This window comes from Citrus clementina, unplaced genomic scaffold (assembly GCF_000493195.1).
Source record: "Citrus clementina cultivar Clemenules unplaced genomic scaffold, Citrus_clementina_v1.0 scaffold_9, whole genome shotgun sequence".
NCBI lineage: Eukaryota > Viridiplantae > Streptophyta > Magnoliopsida > Sapindales > Rutaceae > Citrus > Citrus x clementina.
Window position 1 is genome coordinate 11,940,678 of NW_006261964.1, and position 14,848 is coordinate 11,955,525.

At 33.9% G+C, this 14,848-nt stretch overlaps 1 protein-coding gene across 1 annotated transcript; it reads left to right on the plus strand.

The window, feature by feature from the left end:
- Nucleotides 1-10,570: 10,570 nt before the first annotated feature.
- Nucleotides 10,571-14,574, plus strand: LOC18033110 (transcription factor bHLH111). The gene is made up of 7 exons (XM_024190908.1): nt 10,571-10,917; nt 11,694-12,363; nt 13,074-13,196; nt 13,481-13,546; nt 13,645-13,710; nt 14,041-14,079; nt 14,410-14,574. The coding sequence occupies exons 1-7, from the start codon at nt 10,571-10,573 to the stop codon at nt 14,572-14,574; spliced, it is 1,476 nt and encodes a 491-aa protein (XP_024046676.1).
- Nucleotides 14,575-14,848: the final 274 nt, after the last annotated feature.

Genomic DNA, 14,848 nt, shown 5'->3' on the forward strand with positions numbered 1-14,848 from the left:
GTTAGCAAAAAAGAGGTGGGACAAAGGGACACCATTTCGCGACAGAGTGATAGGACACCATTTCCCCGCGGCAACAACATTAAGGATCCCATGACTGAGTCTTTTAATACAAAGCACAAAGAGATAAGGGGATAAAGGATCACCCTGACGGACCCCTTTAGAAGGTTTAAAAGACTCTGTATTCTCCCCATTCTAGAGAACCCGCATAGAGGCAGATGTTATACAAGCCATAATCACTTGAATAAGGTCCGGCGGAATACGAGCTTCACAAAGAGTTTCATTGATAAAATCCCAACAAAGTCTATCATAGGCCTTCTCCAAGTCAACCTTTATAGCCATAAACCCTCTATTGCCAGACTTTCTACGCATAGAGTGCACTACCTCTTGAGCTATCACTATGTTTTCAGTAATATGCCTTCCCGGAACAAAACTGGTTTGATGAGAACCAATCAACTGAGGTAAAATCGTCTGGAGTCTATTAGCAATGACTTTCGTAATGGTTTTGTAAGCCACATTGCACAGGGAAATAGGGCGATACATCTTCAAAGAGGTGGGGTTCTCAACCTTCGGAATAAGGACCAAAAGAGTGGAGTTCAACTCACCAGTAATACACTTATTCTTGAAGACATCCTGAACTAGCTTACAGAATGAGGGACCAATTGTAGCCCATTGAGAGTGATAAAAAATGGCGTGGAAACCATCGGGACCGGGGGCTTTCAGAGGATGCATGCCAAAGACAGTGTTTTTTATTTCCTCGTCTTCAACTGGATTCTGAAGCATTAAAAGTAAGGCATCCTCAATAACAGGGAAGCAACTCGGATGAGAGTACGGCTGAAAATCCCGATGCTCGCAATTGTAGAGTGAGGAGAAGTACTGAATAGCATATTCCTTAATATTCTCCTTTTCATAAATCCAACCTCCCGAGTCATCTTGAACAGCAGCAATGTTATTACGACACCTTCTGGACGTAGTTTTTTGATGAAAATATGTGGTATTGCAGTCCCCAAGACACAACCAGTCTTGGCGAGATTTTTGAAGCCAAATAATTTCCTCCTTGCTCAAAACCTCCTCCAGCTCAGCTCTAAGTTGTTTTTCAAGATCAATCAGCCCGTGGGAATAGTAATCCTCTAACGCCCGCTGAATACCTCCCAACCTAGCCAACAACCTTTTCTTCCTCCAGAAAATATTTCCAAACACGAGCCTATTCCACTCCAAGGCACTGAGCGTGAAGCTTTTGGCAGCATCGTTGTAAGTAAGCTCCTTATTCCAAGCTTCATTAACAAACTTACTAAACTTATTATCCGTAAGCCACGCAACTTGAAAACGAAAAGGACGGTCATGGGAGATGTTAGAAGCACGAGTCTCACACTTAACCAGAATGGGACGATGGTCCGAAGATAATTTTGGTAAATGAAGGACAGTGTAATCTGCAAACCGCTGAACCCACTCATTATTACAAATAACTCTATCCAAGCGTTTGAAGAGAGTACCTCTTGACCACGTGAACCGCGGCCCATGGAAGTGCAGATCATGCATTCCCCGAGAGTGGAACCAAGCTTGAAACAGCCTACAAGCTCCCAACCCAGTCGGAGAACCCCCTTTCTTTTCAGAGTCATACAAAATGGTATTGAAATCTCCCCCCAAAAGCCAGGGGCCTTGAACCGACGAGGCTAATAGCTCCAAAGCGCTCCAAAGGGACTTTCGGATGTTAATGATGGGGCTGCCGTAAATAGCAGTAATCCAGGAAACCAGCTGGTTATTATGTGAAACCCGTAGGTGAATAAATTGAGTATGATTCCGAATAATCTCTACATCGAAGATATCCTTCCACAAGATCCAAATACCACCTGAAAAACCTTCGGCCTCCACACGATGAGACTTATTGAACCCACTTTTTTTAATAAAAACATCAGCTTTTAGGCCACTAATTCGAGGTTCCAACAAGACAACCATAGAGGGCTGATAATTCTTCACCATCACAGAAAAGGTACGACGAAATAAAGGTGACGCGGCACCCTGGGTATTCCAAAACATGATTTGTCTACACATAAAGATAAATTTAAGGGAGAAGGGTCTTCACTGAGACAACCCCACTGACTCAGCTCCTATATCCATGGCCGACTCAGCCACAACCGAATCATCCTCATTAGAAACAGACGCCTCTTTTCCATTTGCACTATAAAAGCTTTGATCCCCATCCAACTCCCTGCAATGGTTTTCGCCCTCAAAAACAAAGTTATCAGGCGGGTCCCCATCCAGATAATTATCATGCCCCTCCGCTAGGGAAATACCTCGGGTAGTTCTAGATGAGGAAGGGGCTTTATCTAGATTATGAGGCTTAGGAATTTTAAGAAAGGACACAGCACTATGATGAAGGGGGTTTAAGGATGTGGGGACGTGCATGGGAATTCTGGAGCTAGAAATAACATGCATGTCTTGCATGGGAGATTGGTTGGCATGCGGATCATGTGGGAAAGTAGTGTTGTGGTCATTAAAATTTTCATGCATGCCATGCATAAGAGTAGGGACACCGTTGGGGTTGGCACTCAGGTTTCCAGTTTGAGCAAGCATGCCTTGCATGGCAATGGGGCTATTATTAAGGCTGGATGTAGGGATAGAGCTTTTGGACCGAATCTGGATATTGGTGTTGATTTTTCCTTCATTAGAAATGGGATTTTCTAGAAACAAGGGTGAAGAGTCCAATCGGGTGGGGATTTTCCTATAAGGATGGCTATGGTTTTTCTTTTTGGGATGTTTAGTTCGAAACGCCAATGACGTCGAAGCGGGCATGACTTCATCATGGTTAGGGCTTACTGCTTTTGCTGTAGAATCAGGGATAGACTCCTCCTCGTTGACAGAATCTAGGATTCCAAAACGAGAATCCTGAAAAATAGGGCGTTGGTGCCCTGTTACCATATTTTTCGGGATACCTTTTGCATTGAGCTTCCTAGCCCGAGGTTTTCGAACCACCACCATCCACGACCCAAATTTCGTCTCACTCCAACCAGCCAACTCCGTCTCAACAGCTGCCTGTGTTTCCGCTACCATGTGCGGGACTGGAAGTACTTGCTTAGGAGGAATAACTTTAGCACTATCCGGACAAGCATCTTTGTAATGACCTACCTTACCACAGTCAAAGCAGATTGTAGGTAAATACTCGTACTCCACCCGTTGAATTCTACCCTCAAAGTTAAATTGAGAAATTAATGGTTTATTAAGATCAATCTCAACTGCGATCCGAGCGAACTTCCCTCGTTGCGCTTCCACCGTCTTGTGATCGATCTTTACCACAGGGCCAACAATTTCTCCCAAGCGTCTAATGATGTTCTTATGATAGAAGTGTATATTCATCTCCGCAAGACGGATCCAGGCCACTATCTTCTCAATCTTATTAGATGCAACATCAAAAGACGGTGACCATTGCTGAACGATTAAATATTGACCCATGACTGTCCACGGACCCTCCGTAAGAGCGTACTCCACGTCTCTCTCATTAGAAAACCGGACCAAATAATAATCCTGAGCAAGATCCACCACAGTAAAACCCTTAGTGGCACTCCAGATCAACTTCAAACGAGTCAACAAAACGCGATACCCCAAGTTCCGCCCTAAAATCTTAACCACCACGGAGTGTTCCCATGGATGCGCCAGCCGTTCATGGACTCTATTAGAAAAAGCAATAAAAGGCATAGGTTCCTCATCCCGAAAGATAACATCATCCTCCTCCAAATCCCAATCCTCTGTCTTACCAAATAGCACATTCTCAGACCTCGCTTGCATCTTCATCACAATATCTGCAAAAGATGGAGGCAAGGGGTTATCCCCATCCTCCCCTTGTTCCCGGAATTTTGTCTTCTTAGTTGAACGGTCGACTGCCGACGTAATTGGAATGTCCATGCTTTTCCGAACGCTTTCCATGGATTGTGTACTTTAATTAGATCTTTTTTATCTAAAACTTTTATTTATTTTTAAATATACAATATAATTTCAAAATATTTAAATAATAATATACGAAATTACAATTATATTATATTTTATTAGTGTTTATTGATAGATTTTATTGATTATCATTTTTGCTGCAAAGTTTCATATTTTATAATTGATATATGATGATATTATTGTCAATACAAAAATATACAACAGTCATGTGTACAACTAACAAGAAGAAGAAAAAGAAGAAGAGAATGAGAGAAAATATATAGAAACTTATATATAATTTCATTTTTTTAATTATTACTTAGTTTTTTTTTAATTTCTTTTGTCTTCAGTGGCTAATTCATGTTTATAGAATCAAAATAACTATTGAATTTTAAAATAAATTTGAAACTTTTTAAAATTATATAGGAAATTTAACAATTTTAATATTGAGCTGGGGTATGATCACAAAATCAAATTAATTATGAATTGATTAAAATTACTTTTTAAAATTTTCCAAAGCCAGCTGTGACCTGTATACTAAGTTGGTCCTATACTGGCTCCGCCAACGGCTTTATAGATGAAATTGGGCCAAGCTTGGCCAGGCCTGGCCTGAACCCAACTCAAGTGGCATTGGTTAAAGCTCAATCTCGGGGCCTTGGTCAGGCTGAGATTTTTCTTGAGCCTAGTAGTAGCCCACTAGCACCAGTATTTAGTTATATTATCAATGCTTTTCACAACCTTTTAATATATTTATAGCACCATATCTTTGTAATCATAGAAATGTTTTTACTGAAATTACATAAAAGGATACATATGAATTAAATTAAATGAAAATGTCTTTAGAAATTATGAACCCCTAACTATTTTTCAATCCTAATATATGATATAATCAATTTTTATTTTTATAAAACCTATATAATTTTGAAACATTGAAGAAATAAGTTACCTAATAATAATAATTTTATTCCAAAAAATATATTTGCAATTAATTAATTTATTCTAAATGATAATAAAATTGAATTAAAACTTCATTATAATTTTGTCTTTTTTATAATTTCATAAAGAAAGAACTATAAATATAAAAAATGGAGTTTCCTTAAGAGTTTCGAAGGAGTGTTAGAAACTCAACTCTTCAATTTTTTGCATTTAATCAAAACCATCTATTCTTTTAATATTATATTGTAGTTGAAATGCAATTGACTTAACCTATATACATGGAGATGAATGCACAAGAATAGACAACAAAAAGCACATATCCATACTAAAGTTGCAAAGTAGGTCAGGCTGATACAAATGGACAGTATTCATAGCCTTTAGATAGTAAATTGTTTTGTTTCCTTTTCAATTGATCTTTTTAAAAGTGGGGTGATTATGTTGCCTCTCCTAATGTTGAAATCTTTTGAACTCTCAGCACATAAAGCATTAAATTAAATCCACTTGGCAAAGACTGGGATGCATTTAAAATTGAATTGGGCAAGCAAGTTATTTGAAGAAGTGGTTTTATGTAGAAGTTATGTAAAAAAGAACCTTTTGCGGGAAAAAGATTAAAAAAAAAACTAAAGAAAATTAAGAAAAAAAATTGTAAAAAAGCAGTTCAATTTAACTTTTCAAGCTTTGAAGAATATCTCCATAAAATATTTAATGGGTCCCGTAAAGAAGTGGTATATAAAACTCAAAATTCGAAACTTAGTATTTGCTATCAATTCAAACTAATTTGATAAGAGTAAAGATAGATTTATCAACTCTTATATAAATTTATTTTCTAAAAATTGATGTGGCTTAATTTAATTATTTGGATTAAATAATTTTTTATCCACATAATTTATATTTATTATTTTATATTTTTATCCAACCAATAAATTTAAGTCACGTCAACTTGTGTCTCTCATTTCGTAAACTGATAGGGTGAACTTAATTTTATTAATGACAACTAATAAATGCAAATGTGCAACATATGTAGTTTTGTCACATATCTAACCAAATGAAGGAATTGTTGACATTTTAAAAGGTAATTAAGCATCCAAGTAAAGGGATCCACAAATTTCTAGTGGAGTTGGACTAGAAGTAATTAAAAGTGTGGAGAAATCTCACACCAAGCAATTTATAAATAAAACTTTAGTTGAGAAGCCGTGTGTGATTACTCCTTTTAACCAAATTAAATTAATTAAAAGTAAGATTGTATGTATATAGGTCAACATGAATTATTCTATTCTCTTAAAAGTTTGCTAGCTATGTGTAAACAAACTAACACCACTAAACCGTATAAAATTAACTATAAATTATTATTTTTACCAATCTTCTTTTCCTTTGATCAACTTTTTAATGTATGTACAAATATATTATAAATATATTATTTCTCAAAAGGGTCGCGTGCAATTGCACGATCACATTTCATCCAAATAATTAATTTTAACAAGAAAAGTTTGGTGACTCGTGCGTTGCTTTTGACACGTGTCGATAAACCGATCGCCATTAACGGAGCTTTCTCGTCGGAAAGTTAAAGCAATGTTTAGGATAGGACAGTGGCTGCCACTAACACTAATAATGGGTCTCTTATCTCATTCAACACTCATGTGTGTCCAATTCACCTAACTTTAGTTTTTTTTTTCAATTTAAAAAAAATGTTAAATAGACCCCCTGTTGTTTGTCGAAATTAATCACTTCAGATGTGGTATCCCATAATATTTTTTTAATTTTTATCATTAACTCATACATCTATTGAAGATTGAACCAACAATTTAAGTCTTAGGAAACTTGTTCCTTATCGTTGAAATTAAACATTGACGATGTGACATAACATAATTAGATGAATGAAAGTGTTAATAAATTATATGAGTTATGTGATGTTCTCAACCAATTAATCAATTATATATGTCACATCAATTTACATAAGAGTTTATAATTACATCAACTCTTCAAAAAATATGTTAATTTTTAACTTAGTGCATCTCTTACTATTTTATCCTAAAAAAATTTTGGATTAACACACCAAGAGAAAAGTAATATTAGACAAACTTTGGGAGGTTTTGATGAGCTTTGAAACTTGAGGAAAAAATGATCAGATTACTAAAACACTGTAAGATTTATTTTAGAAACGTTTCAAAATTAGAGGCGCTCATATCTAGTTTGAATACTTGCCACAATTTTATTGCATGAAGCAAAACCCTTTAGTAATGTATGGCTGAATTTTCAGCATGAAATTGCCTTTAACTAACTAAAGTACAACATTTTAAAATATATATCAAATATAAAAGGTCAAGGCCAACTAAAAGTGTGGATGGATTGTATATATTAAATTTCTTATCTAGTAAAGCATTTTTTCGAGAGCTAAATGTTTGGATGGGTTTGGTTGGTCCTGCAAAAGATTAATTTAGATATATGGCCACGAGACTCGAGCACAAAGCAAATCCCCTTTTTTAGTGCCACTTTAATAAGAATTAATTAGCATAAGTATACATGGCTGAATTTCGTCTAAAAGGAGAAATTCTTGGGATCACGACGAAGAAAATTTGGTGGCATATCTTGATTGGTCAGGTATTGGAAAACAGAAAGACCCAGGGCACATAAGTTTGAGCCAGAATACGGATCTTGAATAATTGGTATATTATATCTCTTTTTGTATGACATTTACTGGTTGCAATTTCGGAAATGATTTTATAAGGACTGATCTTTGCTTGAGGTGACAGAATTTTGATTTTAAGTCTCACTAATCTGATTGTGATGCTTATCTCCTAAGTCGGCGACGGAAATTTTGTGGACTCGAATTTGTCCCGAAAGTTTTTCAAATTCTTAGAAAGCGTAAATAAAGTAGGAAAAGTTTTACAAGAGAAATGTTGTTTAGCCATTTAACATATTGCGGCACGTCATTAAAATTTTGCAGCTAAGCCCTTCTAGTTACGATAACATATTGTCGTGGTTCCATTGCTTATTAATTGTAGGGGCAGATTCTGTTTAGGATGGCAGTAGGAAGAATTCGGAGTATTCGAACTCGAACTAAAAGTAATTTTCGAATTTGTCCTCGTGCCCGAAAATTCTTATTTGTGAACACTTCAGGAATATTTTTGAGTCAATTCCCAAATGGAGTGGGGATTAAAACGGATACCGTATCCCCGATCCCCAATCTCCGCTTTTCAAGGGCTCACAGCCTCACACTCACCCGAAGTTAGTCAGGCCCCGCGAGTATGACTGCGATCCCTAAATTTCTATTTAGCCATGAAATAGCAATTTTATAGCTAAATTAAAAAAACCACGATATGGTTTCGTGATAAAAGATCATAAACCTAGAGATGGTCAATGGGTCAGGCAGCACGTAGTAAAGTATGGGTACGGCATGTGTCTATACAGCACGGCACAGTATAAGTACATTTTGATAAGATATGAGGCTTGACACAACACACAAATGGATTGGGTTAGACTGAGAATTTTTGACACATGAGCTTTAAAAGTACGACTTCATTAAAAAAGAGCTAAAAGTAGGGCACGCAAAAAGGTCCAAAATTAACACGTTTTACTAGTGGATTCGCACGTGGCCATAAGTCATCAATAGCATGTGAGCCAAAGTATATTAAAGTAAAACTTTCTAATGAAATAATTTTATGATTTTACAAATAACTTGAATCTTTTAATATATTTTATGAGGTAAGTTCGTTAAATTTCATTTAATTCTTAGTTTAAAAATACTATAATTATTTATATTTATAATTTATTAAATTAATAGATGATATCATGATTTTAATAAATAAAATTATAAATATCATAATTTTATAAATGTATTCATTAATGTTATTATAGATTATGATTTATGATTCTATGTGGTTCAAGCTAATAATTAAGTTAACCCTTAAAAAAATTTAATATTATTGCCGTTGTTTTTGTTGTTAAGTATTAAAAATAATTCTATCATCATGGGGTCTAACTTAGTAGTTAGTATTACATTCTCTTACCATTATTAATTTGTTGTTATTGAATATAAACTTTGAGTTTTGAACCTTTTCTATTAAATTTGACTAAATGCCTATAGATCCAAAGAAAGTAGTCATGGTCTTGAAAAAAACACACCATTAGTTTGGCATACCCTTGTAAAGAAAAAGAAAAAAATTATTGTGTTTTTCTTTTAGGCACAACCCAGCACGGCACATGCGCCGGACCAGATCTAAGCAAAAAAAATAAGCACTGCAGGACATGGCACAAATCACATAACAGGCATGACACAATACAAGCACGAGTTTGCATGTGCCTTCCTTGCCGGGCCAGCCCGCTACATGAACCATAGCCACGAATGCAACTGTAATAGAGTGTAGCAGTATCTTGCCATCAAATTTGTTTGTCACCAACTACAGAGGCTAAATTCTCGACCATTAGCCATGAACCAAATTGCGGCTGAATGTGATAACAATTAATTTGCAATGAAATTTTCTAACGTATTAATAATTACATATCTAAATACAAAAAAATTTAGCCACGCAATATTCTCTCATTGTGCTTGTGTGTGAATATATAGCTATTTTAAAATTTTTGTTCTTTGATTTTTTTTATTTTTTTAGGCACCAACAATTTTGCTAGTTATATAAAGGAAACTGCTAATTTTCGCCCCTACTAAAATTAATATATACCATTTATTTCTATATTGTTTCATAATAGTAAAAAAAACCCATAATTCCAAAAAAATTAAAGGAAAAGAAGGGGTTAATAGGTCATTGTTTGACAATTTATCTTGAGAATATAAAATATATATTTATTATAAGAAAATATTTAAAAATAACAAAAAAACACGAGAAAAATATCGTACGATTAATTTTTATTCATATAGAATCATATATTTCTTATTTTTAGTACTTAAAATTTTTATATGATTTATTTAATTTATAATAAATATGAATAAAAATGTATTTGAAAATAAGGGTAATATTGTAAAATTATGCTACCGAGGGATTAGTGATTATTATGAAAACAATAGGTGGTAACTGATATATATTAATTTCAGTATAGGAAAAATTGGCAATCTCCCTTATATAAATACTATTATATTGTTAGGAAATTATCACAATAATTTCATAAGAAATTTTGCTAATCTTTACTTGAGTTAGCAGTTTAATTTTTCTTGATTCTTGTCAATTTCACTGCGATATTTATCAAGTAAAAAATAAAAAAATGTGTGGGAAGAAAAAATAAAAATAAAAGGTATCTTTCAAAAACTAAAGGTAAATGTAGTGTGCCCTTAAAGAAATGTTCATGGTATTTTAGTTTTCTTTTTCATAAAGAAATGTTCTTGTTATATAAATACTATTCTATTGTAGAAATTATTATAATTTTTTTTTATATTCGTCAAAAGAAACAATGATATGTGCAGTGTACTGTGTACAGTGTCCAATTAAGAATATGAAACCCTAAACAAACTTGTCCACAAATTAGCCAAATTCAACCTGGGGCCATTTTCAAATATAATAATTCCCCACGAACCGAAGTGGAAAATTTCAGGATGCATATTTTATTGTCCCCCACATATAATTTGATATAGATGTTAAACAAACACGTACGTCACTACATACAGCCACATCAAATATTTTTCACAAATCCTCCTTTAAATGCTCCACTGAAATCTCCACCGAAGGCAAGGAAACCAAATAATAGAACCATTTTGAAATAACAATTAATGGCTAAAGAAAGCACACAGAGCTCTGTTGCAACTTCTCCTTTAACAACAACAAATTGGTGGGATCTTCACAATCATCATCATCATCATGCTAGCTCCCTTTCTTCTTGGACTAATGCTAGCTGCAGCCCTTGGCACCAACAACAAAACCCTAATTCCAACTCTTCTTGTGAGGAGGAAGTTTCCAACATCTCCACGTCATTTACTTATGCTTCCAATCAGTCCGGCCTCTCTGTTGAGTCGTCTCACCGACTCGACGAACCCGCCATCGTCGGCGCCGCTACTTCCAATGAGTTGATAGGTGAACATGCTCCCGATAATCATCAGCTCTGGAGTCATGTCTTCTTGTAAGTTCAACCTTATAATAATGTTGAAAGTCTACATATGTATATAGGTATTGTTATTTTACATTAGCTATAACATATTAACAATCTAAAATAGTTTTCTATAGATGGTGGGAAAATAATTTTAAGTCAGCTATAAGTTACAGTTAATGTAACTTAACAGTTGCCTATATGTTAATTGAAAAAATAAATTAAAAAATTAGTTCACTAGTTAAAGACATATTGTCTTAAACTTATATTTAATTTATTCTCAGCTGATTTATCCTGAACAACATAACTATAACGTTAATCCCAATATTTTCCTTGATTATAACTTCCTTTTCTTTTCTTTTTCTTTTTTCTTAAGTTGTATGTATATATGCTTTAATTATATTGTGTGGAAAGAAGAATAATTCTCTCTTTTGGCGGAAAGGAAAAAAAAGTGATTATAATGGATATAAAGGTCTGAAAAGTGAGAGAGGTTTAATTGAGGTTATATATATATATATAATACCATGGATCATAATGCTAGTTTGGTCTCTAACTCTTAATAAATATGTGTGGAATTATTACAGAGGCTTCTTCTAGTAATTTTCAGGTGGTTTAATCTTCATTGGTCACTCGAGTTTAAATTCTAAAAGAGTTAGAAGGTTGTTGAAATTGATTTTACCGCTTTCTCCACTCCTACCTTAAAAAAAATCATATACACAAGTATAATTCAAATTCTAAATTTATAAATTGAATTCAAGCTATTATATATCCAAAGGCATAGCCTTGACAAGTTAACATTCCTTTTGCAGAAGTGATGGAAACAATGGAGATTTACACAACAGTCATCAAGAAATTGGAGAAAACTTACTACTCAATACGCTGTCGTCCAAGACCATATCATCATCGACTGGGATGATATTCGATCCCGCCTATGACTACTTGAAGAAAATGGACAGCAGCAACTGGGAGTTCACAACAAACTCTTCATCCTTCAACAACAACAATTTTGAAAAGCATTTAAATGGAATCACTACTACTAGTGGTGAAACGGAAAGGCTTAACAAGTTGTCAAACTTGGTCAGCCACTGGTCCATTGCCCCACCTGACCCACAAATCGGCCCCCACTTCATTAATCCTGAAAGTACATGTGATAATATTAGAAATTCTGGCCTTCTATCTTATTATGGTCATAATGATTTCAAGATGGAAAATGAATTTCTGAAGCCATTTACTAGTAGTAATGGCTTCGGATATAATAATGTTGGCTTCAATGGTAGTACTTGTTCAATGGTGGAAGCTGACGATGGTGACAACAAATACTACTATGGTGCTAGAAATTTTGCCGACGCAATAACTCTTAGTAGTCGATTAAGTAAGCCATTAATTGATATCCATATTCCTAATAAGCCCTGCTTTAAATCATCATTGAATCTTCTGTCCGAGTGCAAGAAGAAGCAAGGGCTCAGAACTTCTTCCCCGGTAAGTTATTCCTTTTATTTTTCTTGAGAACTAAATTCTTCTTTCGTGCGTAGGCTTTGCGCTAATTACTTAGTCTATTAGTTAGTTTATGTTTTTTTTTTAAATTATTTAAAATGTCACTGTCATTACTTACTTTTAACTGTTAAATCTTACTTTTCAAAAGTTAAAATAATATTTTTGTTTCATATAACTTAAAGGATAAAACTGTGGTGCAACTGTGGTACCGTGTCAGTTGCACCCAACCATTGGATTTCCACTTATTTAAGTAGACCCCACTCATTTGAGTGGATCCAACGGCTGGTGCAACTATGGCTGTAGCCTGACCCTAAATTAAAATTCAAACAAATAAAATTTTGATAAAAATAATTTACAACCAGATATTTTGTAAAATGAGGTCATTTATTAAAATGAACAATACAATCCTAGTCATGTAAATTTTATTACTACATTAAACAATTCAACGAGTTATGTGTGATACATATATCACACACATATATTTATGGAGTATTTGTTTAGTGCAAGCGTTTCCATTTTTTTTAATGCAGACACATTTTTAAGGTATGAGATTTAAAAGAGTTAATTTTTAACTCTGTTAAACCACACGGCTTAAGAACATGTCTCCATTTAAAATAATGAGAACGCTAGCATTTGAGAATGTTTATATATATAATAGATTCAGCATTCTGACACAAAATTTAACATACATGCAGATGAGAATCTGTGGCAAGGAAAGGGGAATCTCTAATGAAGGAAAGAAGAAAAGATATGAAGAAAATCCAGAGGCAATTGTAAAAAAATCCAAGACTGAGAGTTCTACAGCTTCATCTGCAAAGGTATCACTGATAATATATTATGTTTTTTAATGTTTCCAATCTATAGATTCCACAGTCTAGGATTTATGGAGACTTTATAGGAACTACAATTATTGGCACGGAAATATAGTCTTACTAACAACATGAGGCTGGAACTAATTTTATTATGAGCCTACCATTGTACTGCAAGCACAATAAAACAGCGAAAATATAATTAAATTTAAAAAAACAGACACATACACACACACTAATTATTCTTTTACTTTTGATAGAAACTTCCATTATTAATATAAAAGAAATTTCAGGCACCAAAAGTCAAGCTAGCGGACAAGATCACGGCACTTCAACAAATTGTGTCGCCATTTGGGAAGGTTAATGCAAAGACCACGCTGATACCATTTGTCTCTTTTAAATCTTTTTTTCCTTCTTTTTAATCAATTTATTTACCTTTTTTTTTGGGTGATTTCAGACTGATACGGCATCTGTGTTATACGAGGCTATTGGATATATTAAGTTTCTACAAGAGCAAGTGCAGGTGATATAGATTATCATTCAAATCAACTATCATGCATGCAATAATATTTCAGCTTCAACAAGAACTATAAATAACAATGAGAATGAAAATTGGGTCCGGAGAACTTCTATTTGAGGTTTATATTGTTGTAAAAAAATTTTACAGTATTATAAATGATGTTCACTTTTTACAGCGGACGTTCGCACAAAATCCTTACGAATATCCGTACCTAAACATGATTTTTGGTTTAGAGAATTTTTATCTTAGATTTAAAAATGGATATAAACACATTTTTTTGTCCTACATTATTGATTTGTGATTAACAGTACCATCACATTTTACCTTTTGCAGCTGTTGAGCAATCCTTACATGAAGTCTAATCTACACAAGGTAAGTTAATAGATACATAAATGAATAAATAAGTAAAGAGAAATTGATCGAAAAGGAAAACCCCTTAACTTCGTTTTTTATTAGATCTTTTATTATTTTATCTTTAAGCTTTTATTGATCAGTAGTGGGTTTGATCACATCATAGAGAGAGAGAAAAAAAAAAAAAGACATAAAAAAAGGTTAAAAGTTGACTCTTTTCTTAACTTCGGGGGTTTTGAACTATGAGTGGGTAAATGATACATATATTGAAAGTGCATGAGGGTTTTGATTATTTTGCCAAAGAGACAGAATACACATGATATTAATTCAACGATTATGATTAATTTTCAGGACCCATGGGGAAGCCTGGACAGAAAAGAAAAGGGAGATGTAAAGGTAGATCTTAGGAGCAGAGGGCTTTGTGTAGTTCCAATTTCGTGTACTCCTAAAGCTTATCATGACAACAATGGATCAGACTACTGGACACCCGCATACAGAGGATGCTTGTATAGATGAAGAAATTAATTACTGCTTTTAATTTTGTCATATATATATATATATATATATATATTAATTTCTTACAGACAATTAATGTATTAATTTTCAAGGGCTCACAATATATATATGTTAATTTCTTACAGACAATTAATGGATCCATCTTAATAAGTTATATATATTGATATATAGCTCGCAGAAGTTGCCAAATTGCATTTGCATGGGAGGACAAAATTAATGCCTGTATATATAGCATAGTTCCTAGCTCTTAACATATTGATGCAAGTGTTTTCCC